General features: G+C 49.2%; 1 protein-coding gene across 5 annotated transcripts in view; it reads right to left on the bottom strand.

Moving 5' to 3' along the window:
- The window catches only part of CadN (neural cadherin), a 248060-nt gene that overhangs the window by 48130 nt on the left and 178448 nt on the right, over nucleotides 1-21482 (bottom strand). For 3 of the 5 annotated variants that reach the window (XR_016290490.1, XM_089580222.1, XM_089580220.1), the window contains exons 17-18: nucleotides 8730-8845; nucleotides 872-1036 (exon numbers count right to left, since the gene is read on the bottom strand). Coding sequence is in view for 4 of the 5 variants with exons in the window: in XM_089580222.1 (XP_089436348.1) it covers nucleotides 872-1036; nucleotides 8730-8845 (281 nt within the window). In the remaining variant the exon portion in view is untranslated. Of the gene's footprint in view, nucleotides 1-871; nucleotides 1037-1893; nucleotides 2059-8729; nucleotides 8846-21482 lie in introns of all 5 variants that reach the window. The other 2 variants (XM_089580223.1, XM_089580221.1) reach the window with 1 other exon arrangement.

Below are 21482 nucleotides of genomic sequence, written 5' to 3'. Positions count from 1 at the left end.
GATTTCTGTTGGGAACACACATGCCTGGAAGCGAGTGCGTCATTTGAGGGAAAGTGCTTCTCCGCCTTTAGGCAACCATGGCACTGCTTTGGTCATCGCTAAAACTACCTGCCGGTGAACATAATCTGCACGGAGTGGAGCCATTGTGCATATGTTCACTCTCACTGCGCCCGCGAGGAGACGGGTGCAATGGGGGCGAACAGCATGTGGATAGCGAAAGCCACATGAACATGCTCAATCAAAGCACCCCCACGGCATCGTGCTAACAATGCCTATGAATTCCACCGTTACCGGAGGAGCACAGTGCTGTCGTCACGCAGATTTCCAAAGGGATGTTCTAACAGTTCAATATAAGCAATAATTCAATATATCCAGGCTCGACATATGCAATATCAACTGAATATAAAAGTACTGTGGTTCTGCCATGTTCCCTCCTATACCATATTCAACAGAGATAATGAAATGAAAACTTCCGCTGATTTGATCAGTAACATGATAGAATATTGTAAGTAAAATACAAATTATGTCTCCAAGGGCCAAACCCATGAGACGGTTTGCTCTCCAACTGGCTTGCTTTTCCGTGTGCCACTGTGCACTATTGGCCACTTCACCGCGTGTGGTCACTCCAGTTGATGTCACGCAGCGAAGTGGCCAATCGTGCGTGGTGATCCGCAGAGAAGCGAGCCGGTTCCAAAGAGAACCCCCTCGCAGATTTGGCCCCTACCAGATTCAGCGCTGTTTACCAGCTATGGAATATCAGTGGGGGGAAACCCAAGAATGCACATGAGAAACCTACATGTTCACAAGTCAGAGGCTTTGTTCATAAGAGAAAATTTTAAGCTTAGAAAGCGACACATGTAGCTATGCATACCGTCATAATTTTCATTGGCAAATTGTGGGACACCTCCTCCTCGATGGTGGTCATGTACGAAGGTTGGCCAAATACAGGCGGAAGATCGTTGACATCTTTGACGTGGATAAGAACTGTGGTGTTGCCTTCATGAAAGCCGTCCGATGCCACCAGCGTCAAGTTAAACTGGCACCACAGCAGCAAAATAGCCCAGGGCAGGTAGAAAAGACAAAACAAAAAGAAAACAAGTGCACACTCAGACGACACATGCCACTCATGCAGTGCGAAGCCACCCTAGTGGCACAATGATTGCTGGCTGAACAATGCATAGTCACAGCCCTCATTAATGCTTCTAAAAGCCATGTTTCTATAGACCACCATGCTAAAAAAAGGAAAAAACAACAGCGGCATATTTCCAAATAAAATAAAAATAAAAGAAGTCATGGGCAGGAATGCTCACAGCAATGTAGCAAAAAAATTTACACTGGAGGAAAAAAAAATCTTGTTTGACCTTCACTCTAAGCATGAGATATGTGCAACTGCAAACATAACACATATTATGCCAGAAACTAAGCACACAGAAGCATAAACCTTGTACGGAAGACCACCACAAGAAACAAAGCAAGACACACACAACCTAAGCCTTGTCTATGCAGGCAACATGTGCTGAATGGCACTCTCAATGTGACCTCATTTCATCTTCACGTTTAAAGTAAAGTGTGAAGGCAATGTAGCAGTTATGATTAAAAATGTGGTCATAGCAGCAGAGAGACTGCTCCACCAGTGAGAAAGGCTTTTCTCTCACTTTTAAGATGCAAAAAATAAAACCACATAATTTCACACAGCTTGCTTGCTTGTCTTGTGTTCAATCTCTTGTTGCCAAGCTCAGGTTTCCTGCAAATTAGAATCCCACCTAGCTGGAATCATGCCAAAAAAGTAATGCACATGAGCTACATGCACACAAATACAAGACAGCAAAAAGCGAGCAGAAAAAAAAGAGAACAGCTATCAAGCGTTAAGCACATCCAACGCTGGAAGTGGACCTGAAGTATCTTCTGGGGAAGGTTCCGGTCATTCTCCTCAGTGATCTGAGCCTCATAGGTAGGCCGGTCAAAGATGGGGGCATTGTCATTGACGTCCTTGACCTTGATGAGTACTGTTGTATGGTTCTCGTTGAGGTTATCCGATGCCACCAGCCGCAGTCGAAACTACAATCAATGTAAGGGCACAATTCCGGGTGGCAATACACCACAGAGCAACAAGACAAACCTTGAATGACTATAATAAATTCCTAAAAAAAAAAAGATGCTAAAACCTGAGGGCCATAAGGATGAAACAGTAACTTTTGAGGGGGCCGAGACCGCTCAATGATCACCAAAAATATCTTGGTGCTGGCATGGTTTCGATGATTCTGTTCCAAAATCATTATCAAAACATGCCATGAAAAAGGAGACATAAATAGTATTCAGCTTTTATAGTTCCCCTAATTTGAATTTTCACCACTGTTTTCCCTTTGTGGGAATGACTCCAACTATCCAGTTGCCACTGTCACCGCAGGCCTGCTCTCGCCTCACAAAGGGTGGCGGTGCCAGTACCCATGTGGATGACTGTGCAACCAACGAGAGACCAGCAGCTGCTCAATGGCCGGTGAAAAACCATAACAAAGCTGCTGCAGGAAACAAAAGAGAGCTAACCTTGCACGTTGTGAGCATCAAGTACAGCATAGGAGCCTGCGACTCGGCTGCGATATTCACTACAAGATACTATGCTCACTGAACAAGTTAGCAAAGCACATTCAGAGAGCAGTTCAGGGCTCCTTTGCGATCAAAACTGTGATGCGAGAAAACTGAAGAAAAACACTGTAAATGTAAGCACTTGAGTTATCGATAAGTACTGCTACTTGTTGCCTCTGCACAGCCTATACTGCATATGAGGAGTCATTGAACTGGGTCAGTTGGCACATTCATAATTAATGTGACATCAAGAGTCCCTCACTGCAGGACTGTATTCATCTGTTCATGCGTGCTACGGACTGTAATCATGTGTTCATCAATACCTTTTGCACGAAAGAGAGTAATCACTCCAGCAAGAGACGTAAGTACCGCATATACTCATGTAAGGGCCGCACCCTCAACTTGGCTGCTAGTAATTTAAAAGAACGTTCACCAAAAGAATTGCATTTCACATTTGTTTGTTTATTGCACTTTTGACATTGCAAAAGTATTGTCATGGAGCAGAGGCAAAAGGCGATAAAGACTGCCTGACTAGGCCTCTAGTCCATGCAACTCATTTTGCCCATGTAGCAAGCTGCGCTGTCACCAGACAGCGACACTCAGTACCACCGCTGTAATTATAAGCCAGTGACCCATCATTCCGTCAGACTCCACCTAAGCTGCTATTGCGTGGAGGCCTCACTACTACTTAACGCAGCCTCAGCGCTGCTCACTCGTCGTATGTGCTAGGCGTATGAGCACAAGGCAATGCCAGAGAGATCCTCGGCTGTGCAAAAGCCAGAATGGGGTGCAGCCATACTAGCAGTGTGCATTCCTGCACAGCCCGCCTTCTTCAATTGCCACTTGCTCGGTGTTGCTATACCTAACATGCTTCGTATCAAAGCCGTAGTAGAAGACACCTTGAAGCTAGTCACTGCTCATCACTCAATGTCTAACCTTGTTACGCATTTATCATCACACAACCTGAAACTAAAATGAAAGTAGGACTTATTACCGCAATGCCTTTGACAGCAAAGCGAGTGGAAATGCAGGCCACATGAAGTTGCACTGTATTGACAGCCGCCGGTCCTAAGAACAGAGCACTGTTCCAAGCCATGAACCACCGCATCGAATCCTGATTGTTATGTGCACATCTTGAATTATTATTCGGACCTACTTAGAGTGATGCAACGTCTTCCAATCAAGTTATATACCAGCCTGTTTTACTCCGGGCAATTCCTGCAGGTTGTCAGGCGATCGTGAGTTGCACCATCCTGACATTTATTTCGTTTCATCTATCACGGGCTTGCAGGGCCTGTAATGATTTGTCATTATTGAGTGCTGCCGTATAAACTGCAGATGTGTAATTAAGGCAACACTGAAGTTGAAAAATTTCAGGAAAAAAATGCCAGTTCCATGAAAGAGCTGCACCTCACTGCGAAAAAAAAAAAAAGTGTGGCCATTACACGAGTATACACAATCTATGGGAGCCACAAAGCCCCACTTCGGTACACGATTTCGCACGTGAAGTGAAGGTAAAATTTTACACACCCCACACTGTCTAAGCAGTAGCACTATTATTTTGTCTGCTGCGGACAATCCATGCAGAGACCACAAGTTTACATTGACCTAGCAAGCTAGAATAGAAATCATACGATGGTGATTTGATAAGCTAGGCCTTGGCACTCAGACACAGTGAGAGAGAGAGAGAATGTTAGGACACAAAACTTGGCAAGAAAATATGGTATCCAAAATAACAATAGCAAGTGATGTAGACAGCATACCCGTATCATGAACGTAACCTGGAATGAACACAGAGCAGAAACAGACACGAGCTCCTAATATGGCAGTTGCATTTGGTCATTTTTGTTGGTTCAATCAATGACCACGCCACCACACAGAATATGTGGTTTATGAGGAAGCTAAATAAAGCTTCCTGTGCCTTCATGACGTTACATGGCAATTAATCTGCATCAATGAACGCCTGAAATATAAACTTTTGGTCAGCCATGTCCACTTAATACAAAACAATACCTAGGTCCAGTGTGATACAGCCTATCATGCAAAGGGTTACCATTGTGACTACCATGAACCCTCCCCACAGGCCTTGGTGTTTTCAAAATAGACAGTTAAGGAGAATATCTTGTATGAACTCATTTAGGAACCCACAAAAAACTGAACAGGTAACACAGGTGAAAATGACAACCAACAGAAGTAGCATGCCCTGCTGTAGTCAAGCTGTACTGGGTGCATAAGGGAAGTCGCAACAAATTTTTGACGACAACCTTTTTGAGGTATAAAAGGCTTCTGCAGCATACTAATACCAGTGCTGGAGGAGATCAGAAAAGAGGTTAACTGTGTGAACTACTAGGCTGATTAAATAATTTTTGATACATGCAACAAGACTGCCATGGTGAGTACCATGAAGCCTCTCCACAGAATCTCTTTTCAAAACATCCAACAGTGCTGTGTTGCTGTGTGCTCTTTTCTTCTGTCCTCGTCTTTCTGCAGTATGCTTTTCTTGTTCCAAATTGCACCAACATGCCCAAGTATTTGCTCTGAATAATTTCTGATTGCCAATCTTTTTTTTACTCTGACATGCTATGTACACGCTTGTGTACAAAGTGAACTCGCAGCCTTTTCTACAGTGGGCTACACCTAGCAGCGATTTCTTTGTTTCAGGTGAATTTCACATCTTTCAACTCGCAAATAGGCCAGTCTTTTATGACATATAGCGAACGCAGTAAATAATCTTTCATGAAACAGTGAGTGGGGTAGCCCATTGTCCACCATTTTTGTGCAGGCATATTGTGCCGCAAAAAGCAATATCACTTTTTCCTCACCTTCAACCATGATCAGCACCTTTGAAATTATTTGACTTGATAAGCCGTGGCATTTCAAACTTACTGTTTTCATCAATTATGACTAGGGGTGTGTGAATATAGAAATTTTCGAATATGAATGTGAAGAAAAAATAGCTTTGGATATCGAATCGAATATTCGTTCAGCACAGAAAAAAAAATTTTCCGAGAATGATAAACAAGCAAATGTTGTTCCCCTTCTTTTTTTCCACATACTGTATGGTCACGGAACTGACATAAACAAAGCTAGACTGCCTCACCACCATATAAAGAAACATGACATGTACAGAAATGCATACTACTTGTCGATAGCACAACAGAATCCAACCTGAAATGTGGTCATGCAAAATGAAATCCGTAACATGACAAGACTGGAAACAAAAAATAACATGATTGGAGTTCAATTTGGAGTTCAAGGGACCAAAAGAAATGCTTGCGTTATCCGAAGGTCGTTTTGTAAAGCACTGGGCGAGTGAAATGGGCAAGTGAAACAAATTTTCGGGCTGACCTTTTCATTTTTAATTTTCTAATTAGAGTAACTTTCATTTGCATGCTCTGATTTCAAAGTTTACTTTTTCACTGGCCTCTGGAACGAATGCGGAGTCCGTTTGATCAGATTAATCCGCACTGAGGGGAACATCGCGGAGTCCCTTTAAGGTGGATTCACAAGACGGACCATAGGACACGAGCCAGGCGTCACGTGACGTCCCATTTCCGCTTCGTGAAGTCCGCGCATACGGAGAAAAGGCCGTGCGCGTGTCTAACCCGCTTATTGCCACTCTTCAGACCTTTACATTGGCAGGTGGCGATAAGCAGATTAGGCATGCGCACAGTCTTGCGATATGCTACGTTCAGCAACATCGTGAGCCCAGCGCATACTTCACGAAGCGGAAGTGGGACGCCACATGACGTCTGGTCCGCGAGCAAATGGTCCGTCGCGTGAACTCACCTTTAACAGGCTAGTCAAAGCCAGGCCGCATGCTGGCATTGCCATTTGGCTGTTACTCTTCTGTTGCTGTCAGGTGCCCTCGCAGTGACGAATCGTCAAGAGAGTGACAGAGTAACGCGGAAGCTGACATAAACGTCGACTCAGGCATCTGCAGAAATTGCGCGCTATGCATATTCGCGAACAAAAAAAATCTGGTGCGAGTCGGGTAATTACATATCACCAGATTCCTAATTAACATGGTTCACCTATTTTCTGATGTCCGCCAACACTGGTATTACTATGCCGCAAAAGATATTTTTATAACTCACAATTCGAAAAAAGTGGCGGGATTCCCAGAAGCACCAGGTATAAAATTAACAACAACAACAACAAAAACGAGTAAAGGAAGAAAACATTACAAAACTCATAAAAGGCACTTAACAAATCTTGCAATATGCTTCTAAAAATGAGTAACCTTAAATTGATAACTAGGGGTTGGTAAGGCTCAATCCGAAAAATAAAGAAAAGTATGCCGAATTCAATTTTCGAAATTCGGTTTAAACCAAGAAAGTCAGTAGCCAGAGACACGGTCAGACATCGTTGAATCAAACTGTGCGTTTTCAGGCATTGCTCCGCCACCTTATACCCCTCTGCAGACAAGAAGGCTCTACTATTTCCTCAGCAAACGACGTCAGCTAGCGCAACATTGTTAGTTCACAGCCATCACCCACTCAGGACAGTTTACTGGTTCACCACCTGCAGCTCAAGACCCCAACCCCTAAACCCCGTCCCATTTTGCGGAATAAAGTTTTATACTACTTTTATACTACTACTGGTTAAGCAGACCGCATGTAGAGACGCAGACGCGAAGCCATGCATCGTAAGGTGAAAGTGTCATGCCCTGGCTACCGTGACGGTTCAGCGGCAGTTCCATCGCTGCCATCAAGAGATGCAGCCCACGTGATGCCTCGCTCTCTCCATCAGCCCAGAGCAATATCCCAAAGATAACATAACTGAGTCTTCAAAAGTAAACTTTCGCTTGCGTTTTTGTCTGATGGTTCCACGCCTTCATTTTGTTACTTGTGCTGGTAAATCGACTGCTAAACGCCTAGAAATGCCTAAGATAAACTCTGAGGGACTCATGCGGGCACAGGATTCATAATGCACGGGCAAAACAGCAGTACAACAGCACAGATACCCGTGTCCTGAACATTTCATTACGGGGAGCCTGAAAGAGAGGTCTGATAAAGGATCAGCATCCGGATTGAAAATATTTTAGAGGAATGGTGAGACAAACAGCAGTAGTGGTCTGAAAAAATAGCCACAAGACCATACCAGAGTGAACACTTTTTGGCACTATCTAATCAGCCCGCCAAGGTCCGTTTCAGGACGTCGTAACCAGAAAGCATGTGTCACATCAGGCAAAGCGCAGAGTGACACTGCTGGTCAAAGATTCGTTCTTGCGCAAGCGGCAGATACCGCGAACAGATACTACTAAGCTGCAAAGCAGTACTTCCTAGATCAGAATTTTACTGCATGGCTACATCTTAAATGACTATAGACAACTAAATTTAGTTGCGTGTTTTCTTCTTTCAAATGATGCGTAAGACATTAAAAATACATAGATAGCCCGTGGTGTTCGTCAACAACCGCTAAATAATTTGTAACTGAAATTCTTCTCTCGTGTTTCGGTTTCACCACCAGAATGATGGCTGTGCCGTGTAGTTGGCCTTTAGGTAACGTGAGAAAAAAAAAAAAACTGCAGTATGAACGCTCGTATGTAGTCTTAATTCACTATAACACTTAAACCGGCCGCTTCAATAGCTGTAACGACAGCAAACAACGTATCAGCGTTTATCCTGCCGTTTTTTTCGTGCCTCACGTAACCTAAAGATCAACTACACGTAACATGCCACTGTTCGGTAGATTGAACCGAAACCGTAGCAGCGACAAAAAGAAATTCAATTGTAAGTTTAGTGCCTATGTACCATAAATCCTAATCGTAACACAACACACAATTGTAAGTTTAGTCGTAGGACATTACCACAGGGTGATTCATGTATAATAATGCCTGATGCATAATTTGAAAGAAGAAAACACACAAGCAAATATTTGGTGTCTAGAGACTTCTTAACATGCCAAAGAAGTACTGCAGGCTACAGGGCATGCCGTACCTCAGAACCTGGGGTTCATTATTGTGCCCTCAAACATCCATACACGGGCACTTACGCATTTCGTCTCCATCGAAATGCAGCCGCTGCGGCGGGTGATCGGGTTTTTATTACCTTCCGGAAAATAAATAAGTAATAAGGTAGCACCCAGAGGAACATTCGAAGGGGCGAGGAATCGGAGCTCCCAGCCAGGCGGGCGTACCCTACCTCTTTTCTGGTCTCGTAGTCGAGCGGGCCAGCAACGTAGATGGCGCCAGTTTCGTTCTTCACTGCAAACGCTCCTCCTATGTTCCCCTGGGTAATCTCGTAGCGTATCCTCGAGGCTGCACGCACGCAAGAGACACAGCGGACGTCACAAAGAGTATTTCGCTTCAGGTCCAAGTCCAGCTGCCACACTAGCTCCCGCGCGCCTGAGACAGCCTCCAAAAACATGCTCCCACAAGGAGCCCGACGGAAGCCCTCATGCGCAACCGGTTCTGCAAGTTGCGCTTGGTGTGTCTGCCTGCACAGTTTCGCTTGAACATGACCAGCGATGACACAGTTCAGCCGTATCTTGCACATAGCTTGTGAGGGGCGCCGCAGTTTGCGATGCCCAGTGGTCAATGACTAGAATGACTAGCAGGACTGAAACCAGGAGTGAGTACACGTGCCCTGGATGTATGTGCACATCTCTTCTTCTGAACAGCTGCGCGCGCTAAGGAATCGATGTAGCTGGTGATATCACGACAGTTTGTGAGGCGACTCAAGAAAGATTGTTTTAACAACTACCCCTAAGGGAACATACATGTCGCCATCGCCACTGGTGTCCTTCAACCGTTTTCCACATTAATCTGGGCGAAAAACGGCACTCTTCAATCCGAGACGCCGTCAGAAATATAGACAACCGCCCAGGGCCTCAAGCCGCGCTAAAAACAGGCAAACTGGCATACTGGCACCCAGTTTCCAGACCCCTCTGGATCACGTTTTTGTGGTGATGGGTGACTCTGAACTAAAACTAAAGCACTTTTCAGTGAAGCTCAAGGAAAGGCTGCACATTTAACGAAATACACACAATCTACAAGTGTGCCAGATATGCTTGCGTTCTGTAAATTAAAGCTGAAGCTAGAGCCTCTGATATGTGTCACGTTGATCATTTTTGGCCTTACGAGCGCCGATTCTAAACGACTATCAACTGGAACCAAAACCTCCACCATATTTACCGAGATACTTAAACGCTACAGAAGCAGCCTCTTACTGGTGCAGTAGCTTACCCAGAAAACGTGATGCAAGCAAGAGACGAACAAAGGTTTCGTTTTATGCACTCGGTTTTTTGTTCACTCCACTCGTGTCAAGAGCAACTGGTATTCACAACGCATACCGTTAAAAGGTGAATACATTTCTCATTGTAATGAGTTAAAATTTGTTCATCTATTGCAAGCAGGAGGGCCACAGATATCGCGCAAACATTGTGAAAATGACCAGTGGCAGCGCAAGCGTGGGATCGCAGCCTTAAAGGACCACAGACACCTAATTTTATTGAGTGTCTTTTTTCTTCTTTCAAATGATGCGTTAGACATGGCAATACATGGATGTCAACAAGATATTCGCCTACGACCGCTAAATAATCTATAACTGAATTTCGTCTCTCATGCATGCTGCTTCGGTCATCAACCTAACGATGACTGTGGCATGTAGTTAACTTCAGGTTACGTGAGGCACGCAAAAACTCCAACATAAACGCTGATACGTAATTAAAACTCACGGCAGCACTCACTCACACCTGCCTGCTTAAAAAGCTAGAATAGCAACAAACGACGTATCAGCAGTTACACTGCAGTTTTTGCATGCCTAAAAAGGTCAGCTGCATGTCACACTCGTCGCTCGGGTGATGAAACCAAAACAGCAGGAGATAAGAAATGCAATTATAAATTATTGAGCGGTCATCGGGGAATACGACGAGGTGCTCCATGTATTCTGATGTCTAACGCCTCCTTTGAAAGAAGAAAACACGTAAGAAAGACCTTTACAATAAGGGCTCCCTGGGCGCTGCCATACTGTTCACTGGACTCTCGTGAGCGCCTCGCGCTAGCAAGGTAGAAGCGGCGGGGGAACCGGTTTCCGACAGTCCAGAGAGGAAGCGTTTAGACAACTCCCTCGCCCGATGCAAAGGTTGCAGTGGCAGGTTGGCATCCAGCGAGACCAGAAGCAGCGGCAGACATGGCCAATAGTGTTGTATTCAGTTTCGTTTTCATTTTCAATTCTTTATTCCCCAGGGGGCGCTTCTGTTGTTCGTTATATATATGATTGTATGTTTGAACAAATGAGTTGTGTGTGCATCGGGACGGGAATCTGACTTCCACCTTCGAAAATATCACATTGGTGACGAGGATGGGATAAACACGGTTGTGTGTGCATCGGGACGGCTGGAGTCTGACTTCCACCTTCGAAAATATCACAAATAGCAGCTCAGAAAGTCCGCTTTTCTGGCCTGGCCTGACTGCTTGTGCCTGCGCCGCCAACATGGCCGACGAGCAACGTAGTGATTTCGGCAAGAAAAAGTTAGTATCGTAAAAATAAACACTTCATCAAGCATGAAACGTAGCTTTTTTTTTTTTTTTTTCTGGGAGAGAGAGCACGACCTAATCCCGCATCGAAATGCCTGTGTTTCTGTCCTGATGCGAAAGTCATCGAAGAAAACCCGGCCGCTGGTAACCGCGACTTTATGCATTCGAGCACGCAAATCCTAACAGACTGCTATGCACGCGAGCTAAAATTAGTGCAATGGTGTCGAAATGAATTTTAGTGATTTGGCCTCGCTCAGTGGTATTTGAGACTTGATCACATTTTCTTTCGCGCGGCGGGATACGCGGTGGCGCGCCGCCGGCACTTCCTCGCTCCACATATCGCCAGCCACTTGACCAATGAATATATTTTCCACCGCCACCGACCGTAGCGCCGCCGCGACGTTTTCTGCCGCGCGAACTTCGTAAAAAAAAAAAAAAAAAACGCCACATGTATCCCGGCCTCGAGGGTGCAAATTTCTTTCTACAGCGTACGCAAGCAATGACGATGCAGATAAGCGACGAAATAATTCTAATACACTCGAAAAAAAAAAAACGATTAAAAGTTTTTAGTACATTTTTAGGAATTAATCAGCAAACACGAACATTTTGCACAAAACACACAAACACGAGGGTTTACAGCAAATTGTCTGCTACAAAAAAAATCTACCCCCCCCCCCCCCAAAAAAAAAAAAAAAAAACGCTACGAAAATTTTTGCAGGACAACGCGATTTGCACGCCAATTTCAGCTAAAAAAAAAAAGCATCGCCCGATTTTTACCCCTGAAGTCCGAAAAAATAAAACCCGAAAACGAAGGGCCGCGGCATGCCAACGGCGTCGACGGGTTCGCACGACGTCGCGGTTGAAGTGCAGCAAAGGCTTGGCAGGTAAGGGAAGAAGACGGTCCTTCGTCCCTGTGCCGCTGAGAGCGGGTTGTTCGGGCTAGGAGCGCGGAGGGTGAAGAGGGAGTAGTTGAGAGAGGATACAGGGTTGCCTGTGCCGAGTGAAGTCCCTAGACCAGAAGCTGATGTAGAGACTTCAGTGGTCCCAACGCTTGGGGACCAAGGACCGTCTCCTTCTCTTTTCTGACCAGCCTTTACTGCATTGCCATAAAAAGTCGACCGCGAGCACAGCGTGCAATCACCGGTAATCGCGCCTGCGAAATGGGATTAACCGGCCGACGCCATTGGCAGGAGGGCCCCCTTTGCCACTGCTTTCTAATCCCACTATATAGGCTTACCGTTACCGCGCCCCCAAGCAGCAACTGCGCGTGCACACGGTACGCACACGCGCAACCACCGCCCAACCGAAGCTTTGACGCGGCAACAGGTTGGAATTGTCGTAAACGCCCGCGTTCATCGGCGCGCGCCCCGCATGAGGATGACTGCGAGGCGGTGAAGGCGTGCAAGCCGTCGCGATTTTTTGCGCACGACTCCGCGAGCGCAACAATGGCGTTTACGATGTCGACTGATGTCGGGCGGGAAAAGACAGCGCGCGCAATGAATTTTAATGAACCGAGAGAGAGCTCCGCTCGATATTGCGCGCAAAACAGAAAACCGGATCAATGGGTCTCGGCCCTTCTTTAATGCCCGGCCATGCATGCACAATGAATCCGCTCAGCCTCTCACAGAATTTGTTCTCGCTCGTGCGAAAAGTAGCCCGAAATATTAATCCGCAGCCTCGCACTCAAGGCAAGAGGCGCGCGGAGCATAACGAGAACAGTCATCCTTACAGGCCCCACTCACGCGCTGTTTCAAAGTGCACTGCGTTTTCGGCAAAGGAAAACAAAAACTGGCAGATTTCTTTGCGACGAAAACGCCAGTAGCTCTGGTCGCGACCGCCTTGTGCCCTGGTTTAAAGAAGTTCGTTGCAGGGTCGCTTTGTCGTCGCAAAGAAAAAGAATTGGAACCTGGGGTTCTTAAATGCCTGTAGCACAACAAGCGGGTGTTTTACAGCGAGAGCTATATATGCGACGTACCCGGAAACAAGTTTGTCTGCGAGTGAAGGTGAAATGTGGGAGGGGAGGGAAACAGACTGCCCCGTGCACGGAAAGAAACAACAAATCTAAAAAAAGAAACAGTAGTCTACGGTATGGTTCAGACATTCGGCAAGAGCCCGGGATTGAGGTGTCCGCCCATCACGGACGGCGATAACTGACCTTAAATAAATGTTTCTACCACCGCCGCCAAAGCCGCGGCAGCCGCATTTCCGGAATACAAAAACGCTCGCGCGCTGCGCGATGCCGGAGTACTCCACGCGGTCGAAATTAATCCGGAGCCGTCCACCACGGCGTCCCGCATAGCCTGTGTATCACATAATCTCTCTCTCTCGCCTTGGCTTGCAGATTTCTAAACAACGAGCTTCAATTACACGACCACTAGGGCGGGGTTCCATAAGCAACTCTCGCCGCAAAATAAATGGAGATTACACCGCTGGTAACGTGGATTATTAGTGAGATTCGCATGGCGCTTTTGCAATGGCTGCACTTGCTTTGAGTACTGCTGCCATGGACGGTTACGAGTGAATGCGGCCCGACAATTTTCGTCCCTTCTACGACTCGCCGCGCGTTTGTGGCCCTGGCTTCCAGCAGGCTAGCTGCGTTCAAATTCGGCTGCACCCATGGCCCTCCTCCCACAAGGCGGCGGCGGATGCTGCATCCAGGATGCCGCGCCATGCAGTCATTTCAGGATGTAATCTGGAGCGGCGTTTCAAGGCGCCGTCTTGATGTGACCGCGCGTCCCAACCAATAAGGACCAAGTTAGCGCGATGCACCGGCTATGCCCACGCGGTGGTCACGCGACAGCTGTATGTTGACGCCGACTGGCACGCAGGAACGGAACGGCGAAGGGCGTTCGCGTATCTGCGCAACCGACCACCCAGGGTCACAGGGTTCGCTGCCAAGACGTCGGCCATACAAAGACGCGACGACGGTGCCGCGAAAGTAGTTCCTTCGGTACGCTGCAATTTGCTAAAGGGGCGGTGGCGGAAAACGTGGTCCGGACTAATACAAAAAGTTGGGAGACTCCTAGCGCGTTCCTTTCGACAGCATGGCAAGAGCTCCTCCTCGGCAGTGCGCAGTCGTCTCGCCCCGACCATAAACCGACTGCTGCTGGAGAGAACAGGGGACCGGGCTGACGGCCGCAACGTGCGGCCCCAGCCGCCGCACGAGCCCGGCGCTGGGCTGAGCAGGAGAGCGCTAATCAAACCCCGCCAGCGATGCGATTTCTCTTTCCAATGCGTCCCTCGGAGCTCCTGATATACGGAGCCCCAGCTCATAACCCGGGGCGTGCCAGCTGAGAAGAAAAACCCTCCGAAATACTGTTCTTTTTTTTTTTTTTCCAGCTTAAACACACAGTGCTGCACAATATCAGTGTCCGGCAGAGGAAAGAAGATCACAATGGCCACCTCGGGCGACAATAAAACGGAAGACACACTAGCGGCCTAAAAGCTCCCCAGACTCCGACGGACAGCGACGCGCAACCGGGTAGACGGCGCCCTTTGCGCTTCGAAGCCGAAAGGTCCGCGCCGAGATACAAGAAATGCCCCCAACGCTCTCGTTTAAACAACAGCCAGGGCACAACGCACAGAAGTGGAGGCTAACACGAAGCGACGCTTGTTTCCGATGTGTTCCGCAGAGTCCGCTCAAGCACCGGCTAACGGCGGCGGGAAATTAACGATCCTCGGGGGAGGGAGGCGGGGGTCGCAACCCTTATAGGCACAGACCGAGCAGCGCCGCAAGGCGGCCTGTTTAGGAGACGGGCGGGTCAGAGGGACGACCGGACCTCACGCTCGAAAGCGGAGATGGCGGCGCCCGCGAAAGCACGCCTCCCGAACAGGCATTAATCGGCTCGGCGAAAATGCTCGACCGACATAAAATGACGCCCTTCGCAACTTCTCTCGAAGGCTCCGAATCCCTTCCGTCGCTTTCTTTAACTTACGGCGCCTCGGAACAGCGCGACTGTTGACTGCGCGTCCGACACGACCGAAACCAGGGATGGCCCCAGAACTCCGGAGTCGGCGGCGTGACGTAGCCGCATCTGCGCGCGCCATCCGCGAAACGACGAGAAACGCGACACCACACTCAAATTGAAAGTGAAGGCGTCTGCAAAGGGGCCTGGCCAAAACAACTTGCACGGCTACCACGCTATTTTCGCAGCGAAACGTTTCGCTTTAGAGCACGTGCGTCAACAGGACGGCCCTTCCTTCCAGCCATGTTTTCCCTGCTGAACCGGGAGGAGAAAATGCCGGTCTGCTCCCGACCCTGATGCGGCGAAACAGTGACCGTGAGAGAAATGCAGGTGAGCGAATTTAGAGAGAGAAATAGAGACGCAAGCACCACGAATGCCTGAGTGCGCTGATTATAACATCAAAAAGGCTACTCCACGAAAATTTCGACCAAGTCGGGAGGGTACACAAAGAAAAAATAGCGGCCTACCTCCGTGAATGTTAGGAAAGAAAGTTGGAAATTCCGATCTTGATTGCCGCCTGCGAACCGCGTTTCCTGTCCACAAGTAGCGACACACAGTATTTCGACACTGTGCTCTCAGCGAAACCCTAGCGGAGGATGAGAGAGGCGCGTTTCGTTACAAGCTTCCACCGACTCCGGGAGCTCACGATAACCGGCGTTTCGCAAGATAATTAGGCGGGCCTTCTTGCGACACAGCGTAAGAAGAGCAACTGCGTTAACGCGCTAACAACAGCGGCGAGTTGGCAGACTGCTTCGTACTCGGCCAATAAATATCGCCAGCGAATGACAGTGCGACCCGGTACGGAAGGGAGGGAGGGAGGCCGCGCGCAAGCGAAAGAAAGCGCGCGACGATTCGAGCAGCGGCGTTCCAACAGGCTTCGCGTCCGGAGCTGTTCGACGGCGCAGAGACCCTTGGGCGCGCGCCCATGTCTCCGATCGATGTCCCCAGTTTGGAAGGGCGGGCGCGAACTGCCCCCGGCGGGCGCCGCTGGGGTGCCCACGCCACGCAGGGCTTCATTCAACACAGAGAAGTCAGAAGCACCAGGCGAGAGTGGAATTAAACGCTTCGAAGACAAAGTGACTACGCGTAAGTGGACCAGCAGAGTTGGGCAATGAGGCCACTTGCTTCCGGTGGGCTCCCGGAGTACGAAGCAAACGTGGGCATAGACACGGACAACACAGGTGATGATGCCGCACACATGCAGTACGGCTGCGTTTTTAATACATTCTTCACCTAGACCTTTGTGCCAGCTGTTTTTTTTTTTTTTATCTTCAAGAAGATGGCTGGCAGCAGTACTTCAGGGTTTCATGCTTCAAAATGCGAAAATGCTTTATCAGCGAAATTCTCGGTGCCCCTGACCTAGAACGGCGCAGGTCACCTCCCTGGCTCTGGTTGCTCGCACAATTGAAGTGACCAATATGGTTTAAAAATCTAATTATGAGAAGAAGTGTTAGGTTATCAGTTAAGAAAAGCTTTCTTGGCCTCCACCTCGCACTTTCTGTGCAGTTGCCAGCCTTTGTGTTCTTTGCCGCAGTCAATGTCATCGGGCGGAACGCGCGTTCATCAGACGCCGCCAAGCTCTTCAAAACGCCTCTTGAGCGCTCTGCGCGCATCTTTGTAGGGGCTCATACTTAATAGCAACGGTGCGATAAAAGTACGCTGGTCACTTCCTTCCCCTCACTCCTACCGTAACTCGAAAGTGGCCTCAATTTCGCCACTTCAAAATCGAAGCTCGCAATGCTGCCAAGCAAGCTTAAATGTCGAGAGAACCGCAGGAAGGCCGCGGAGCGGTGCAGTTTCGAAAGTTTCACAGCGGTGGAGGAGGACAGCCAAAGGAACGCCAGAAGCGCGGCGCACGTTGATACTCCCGGGACAGCTCCGCCTCCTCCCTCGGCCTGCTGCCAACCGCCTGGACACTGCCTCGGAGAACGGCAGTACCGCGCTTTCTGAATTCATCACCAGGTACACAAAAGCCGAGCATTCTCGGGCCCTCATTAGGGGTCACAGCGATAGACTTCGGTGCCCAAACAGTGGCCAAATGAAAAGACTCCCGGCGGTGTGTGTACGCGAAAGAAGAGAAGAGCAATGAATTACCCCGGCGCGGTGAAAAGAGACACGGCCGTGAAAAATTACGACGCGAAGGGTAGATGAAGAACAGCCAGGGCGGACGCAAATTGAGACGCGGAGGGGGGGGGGGGGGGGGGGGGGGGGGGGGGTCAGGGCCCCAGAGAGAGCGGGGGCGGCCGGGAGGAGAAAGAAAACACTATTCACGCCGAATATGGCAGCGCTGTTCCGCTAGCCTTCTAATTGGCATCGGCGCTGGAGCGAGCGACGCCTGATTAAAAATTCTCGACGCGCGCGCCCAAATTAATTATCTTTCGCAAAGAGCACGACAGTGTCCCGCGCCAGGCCACTTTTACCGGCGCCGTTCCCGCGCACAGCCCGCTGCTCTTTGTTGCCCGCACAAAAGAAGGAGACGGGCGAAATTTATCGCGGCGTTCCCGTCCAGCCAACGGGGAGAGAATGTTTCCCCTCCTGGTAGGCGAGAGTGCGGACCCAGGTGGCCCCCAAATCGAATGCAGAGAGTTCCCACAACCAGCGAATGCGAACTGGGCGACTGCACGAGCGAGAGAAAGCCGACAGAGGTCTCTCTCCTATTAAACAGACGCCGCAAACATCGTCAAGCCGCGACTGCCCAGACGGCGTTTTGCGGAGCGTGCCGACGCGGAAGCCGACCGCTCGTAACAACCGAGCTCAACGTTTTGGCACGCGAGCGGCGATAATACAGCAGCTGTCTAATATCGAGCAAGAGACTTCCCAGCATGCGCATGCCCACTTTCGTAGGAGAAAAGCCCGGCTCCTTCCCTCTTCCGCCTAGCCTCTGCAGAATTGACAAGTAAAGCCGTCCCAGCGCTTTTTTCAAGCGCCCCATCGAATCAACCTGACAGTACTTTGTTATCCTGCTGCAGCTTTTTGAACGTCATTTTGGCAGCAGTGAACTTTATTGGAAATGAAAAAAATTACGGACGGCACTTGAGACTGTTTACGTGCTTTGAATGCAAAAGCATAGCCTCATCGTGAGCTCTGTTGCGAGGTTCATTAAGGATTCCTTCCTCTGCAAAGACACACCAACTCGTAAGCACACATCAGAAAGGAAATTCATGCACTAAGTTCACCTATATTCGTCAAAAAGTAACGCGGTTTTGGGGCCTATGGGTTGCATGCTCGCCTCACAATCTGACGGTCCTTGGTTCAATTTCCCGCATCCTCGGAATAAATTTTATTCTTCCTTCTCCGCTGTGGACGTCACTATCTTGCTGTCTACTGCTGACGTCACTGATGAATTTCGTGCCATGGACGCCGGCGGACGGCGAAATTTGTGGTAAGGGACATTATAATGCTAGGGCCACGGATGCCAGGGACGGGACTCGTGAATGAGGGACGCAGAGCTACCGATGAGAAGGCACCCATACATTTGCAGCACATTGACAACGGCGTATTTTGAAGTTTGAAACAAGACTCGAGGATCGCGCATGGAACGCGGAGGAAACACGCAGTCCAACCCGCTCGTAGGGCAATTCCACTAGAACCCCACGCGGGCCCGATAATCGACAATCAATCCTCAAGCTAAGGCAGTGAGGACGCAAGGAAGCGGAGCGACCCTTCACTCAATCGACATCTTTTTCGAGACAGTGCTGGGTGAGCGCCCGTCGACAACAGAAGCGTCCGCCATCGGAGGTTTTATTTCCCCGCGAGTTTATGGCCGGCTTTCGGAGACTTTAATGCGGAGGGGCTAAATCCGGGGGACGGGCGCCCAGTAGCCACGGAACCTAGCGGCAAATTTCACGGCGCGCTCGCGTGCGTGCTTTAAAAGATCGATCTCCGTGCAGCTCCTGCGGCCGACGGACAAGCGTCGCTGCTTTAACGACACGCGCCGTGTAGAAGCAAGCGCCGGCCAAGGCTGCGCACACACGCGTCGTTTGTTTCGCTGGGCCTTAAATCTCAGCGATAAGACATCCCAAGCCCCGCCGGGAAAACGCCATTAATTCTCATAAAGGCGAGCATTAAGCACAAATTCGGCGGGATTTCTACCTCGCTCGGAAAAACGGCCACTCCGCGAAAAGAAAAAGAAATCGGCTCCCTGCAAGCGGCCGAGCCCCACGAGCGCTGCCCATGCAGTTCCGAGCAGCGCCAGCGTTGGAAATTTCAAACGCCCCACCCACGCCACCTTGGCTGCCGCAGCAGAGGGCTTTCGGCGGTCTCAGCGGGCCGGGGCGAAATTAAGCCGACACTGCCGCGCGTCGATGGGCTGCAGGCGCACAATGGTCGCCTCCCTCATTAACGCGCCTGATGAGCGCCCCGAAACCCAACAGCCTTCGCGCCCAACCGCCCGGACCAATCCAATCGGAGTGGCGCAAACGACCCCGCGCACAAGAGCAGCAGCGGCGTTTGCGCGGCTTATGGTGCAGAGCCAGCGCCCCCTTCAAACTGTGTGCACTACTAAATAATGACGTCACAGCACATCATCTTTGGCGGGAGAAATAAATCCTCGAACGTCTCGAGGTTCAGCGCGACACACTTGGCAAGACGAAAAAAAAGAAACGACGAGCGCCGACTACCCTGCTTTCTTTCTTTCTTTTAGACAGTCAGCGTTTGTTGTGTGTTTTTCCTTCGCCTCGTGTGTCGCGCTGAATTTCAAGGTGTTACCGCACGACCCTTGGGGAAAACCAGTTTCTGGGCTGTGGGGAGAACCTGGGGGAGTTAAATCCTCAACTCTCCCTGCACTACGAGGTCAGCCCAATATGGCGGCGCCCATCGACTGCTCTTTCAGAAGGTCCCGCTCTTTAGCACCCGAGTTAACGAGCAGTGGTCTGCCATCGAATTGTATCTATTGAATTTAGCTCACATAAAAAATGTCAATGGTGCAGAATTTTAACCAGTCATAATTTGTTAGTCGAAAACCACAACCCACGACTCGGAATACTGACACAATTAACAAGAGGTTGCTTAACTAACCCACGAGACAGGTTTAAATTTTGCGCGAATAAAGGATGAGCTAGTCGCTTGCTCTGCATAACATAAGAGTGCTGTAAGCTACGACGCACTGTCCCGGTGAAATTGGGGCTGCCTTTTAGAACGCATGCAGAACAGACGTTTTCGTATACAATGAAATTACGCAGGCCAAAATGAAACAAAATCTAGATCAAACAAAATGAGAAAGCAAGGGAAGGTACGGGACAATAAACAAATACGAACAGTGAGCTTGCAGTCGAAGGAAACGTATGTTTTATGGGTTTTAACGCCCCAAGGCTCCAGATAATTTTGACCACCTGGTGTTCTTGCTCCAGGAGACTAACTAGGGAGATAATTTTCATGAAATATATCACTCAGTACAGTCACCACAAACCACAATAATCCAATCCCACTGCTGGTGCCAGGAAATGAATAAAAATTAGCGATCACCCGAAAGTCACACCTGACAACTCCCACAATGACGTTAAAGATATCTCCCCGGCCGGTATAGGTCCCCAGTGGCAACAGCATCCCGCAGCACTAAAGCGACAGTAACACCCTACCGTTCCAATCTGATGCCAGGGGAGCAGCTTTCCTGTGGAGCACCAGTTGTTCGCTTGCTATACGCGCACTTCGTCTCGAACCGCACCGTCTTCCCGAAGGCCCCGTGAAAACCGTACGACGGGAACTGTGGCTGGTACGGCACAAACCAAGCGCGCGCACGTAGCACGAGGACAACAAGTAACCAAGCGCTTTAAATTGACGCCGAGCAGCCGGACACAACGAAGTCACGAGATAGGATTGGCCAAGGCCAGCACCTAGCGGAAAGCAAGCCGCAGAATGCCCGCTGCAGAGAGGGAACGCCAACACAAATATATTTTTTACATAAAAAAAACTAATTTGCGATGAAATGTATAAAACGAAAACATTTTTAAAACAAGTACCCAAAATCGTGCTTTAAAATGTCGTAAACCACAAATAAGTAACCAATTATTTTTCGCTTATTTGTGTTTGTCCGCACACTTGACTTTAGCACATGAGTTCCTCAGCATTACTCATGCCGCTGGCGCTAGGTCCACGTTCGAGCTCCGCCTTCGCGGCCTATGGAAATTGACCTCGGCAATGCACCGCACGCTGGCCGAGCCTATCAAGAGACGCCGCCGCGAAAGCGTCGACGGCCAGAAATGAAAAAGCCTCCCAACGGTCGAAGGAAACGAGCGCGCCGCGCCTTGGACAGAAAGGAGGAGGAAAACGACATACAGCGAAAGGGCCGCACTCCCGAGACCGTGTAGCCGACCGAGACGAATGGACGACGCCACAGGCGCCGCGCCGAAGGATGCACTCACTCAAATGCGGCGCAGGAAGAGTGGAATGAAGACGTCGAAAAGCGGTACGGGTGGGTTACACCATCAACGGGTGACAATCAGAGGCTCCCGGAG

The sequence above is a fragment of the Amblyomma mixtum genome, chromosome 3 (assembly GCF_055824585.1).
Source record: "Amblyomma mixtum isolate Tamu chromosome 3, ASM5582458v1, whole genome shotgun sequence".
Taxonomy (NCBI): domain Eukaryota; kingdom Metazoa; phylum Arthropoda; class Arachnida; order Ixodida; family Ixodidae; genus Amblyomma; species Amblyomma mixtum.
Note: the sequence above shows the minus strand (reverse complement) of the source record. Positions and strands in the feature narration are given on the sequence as shown.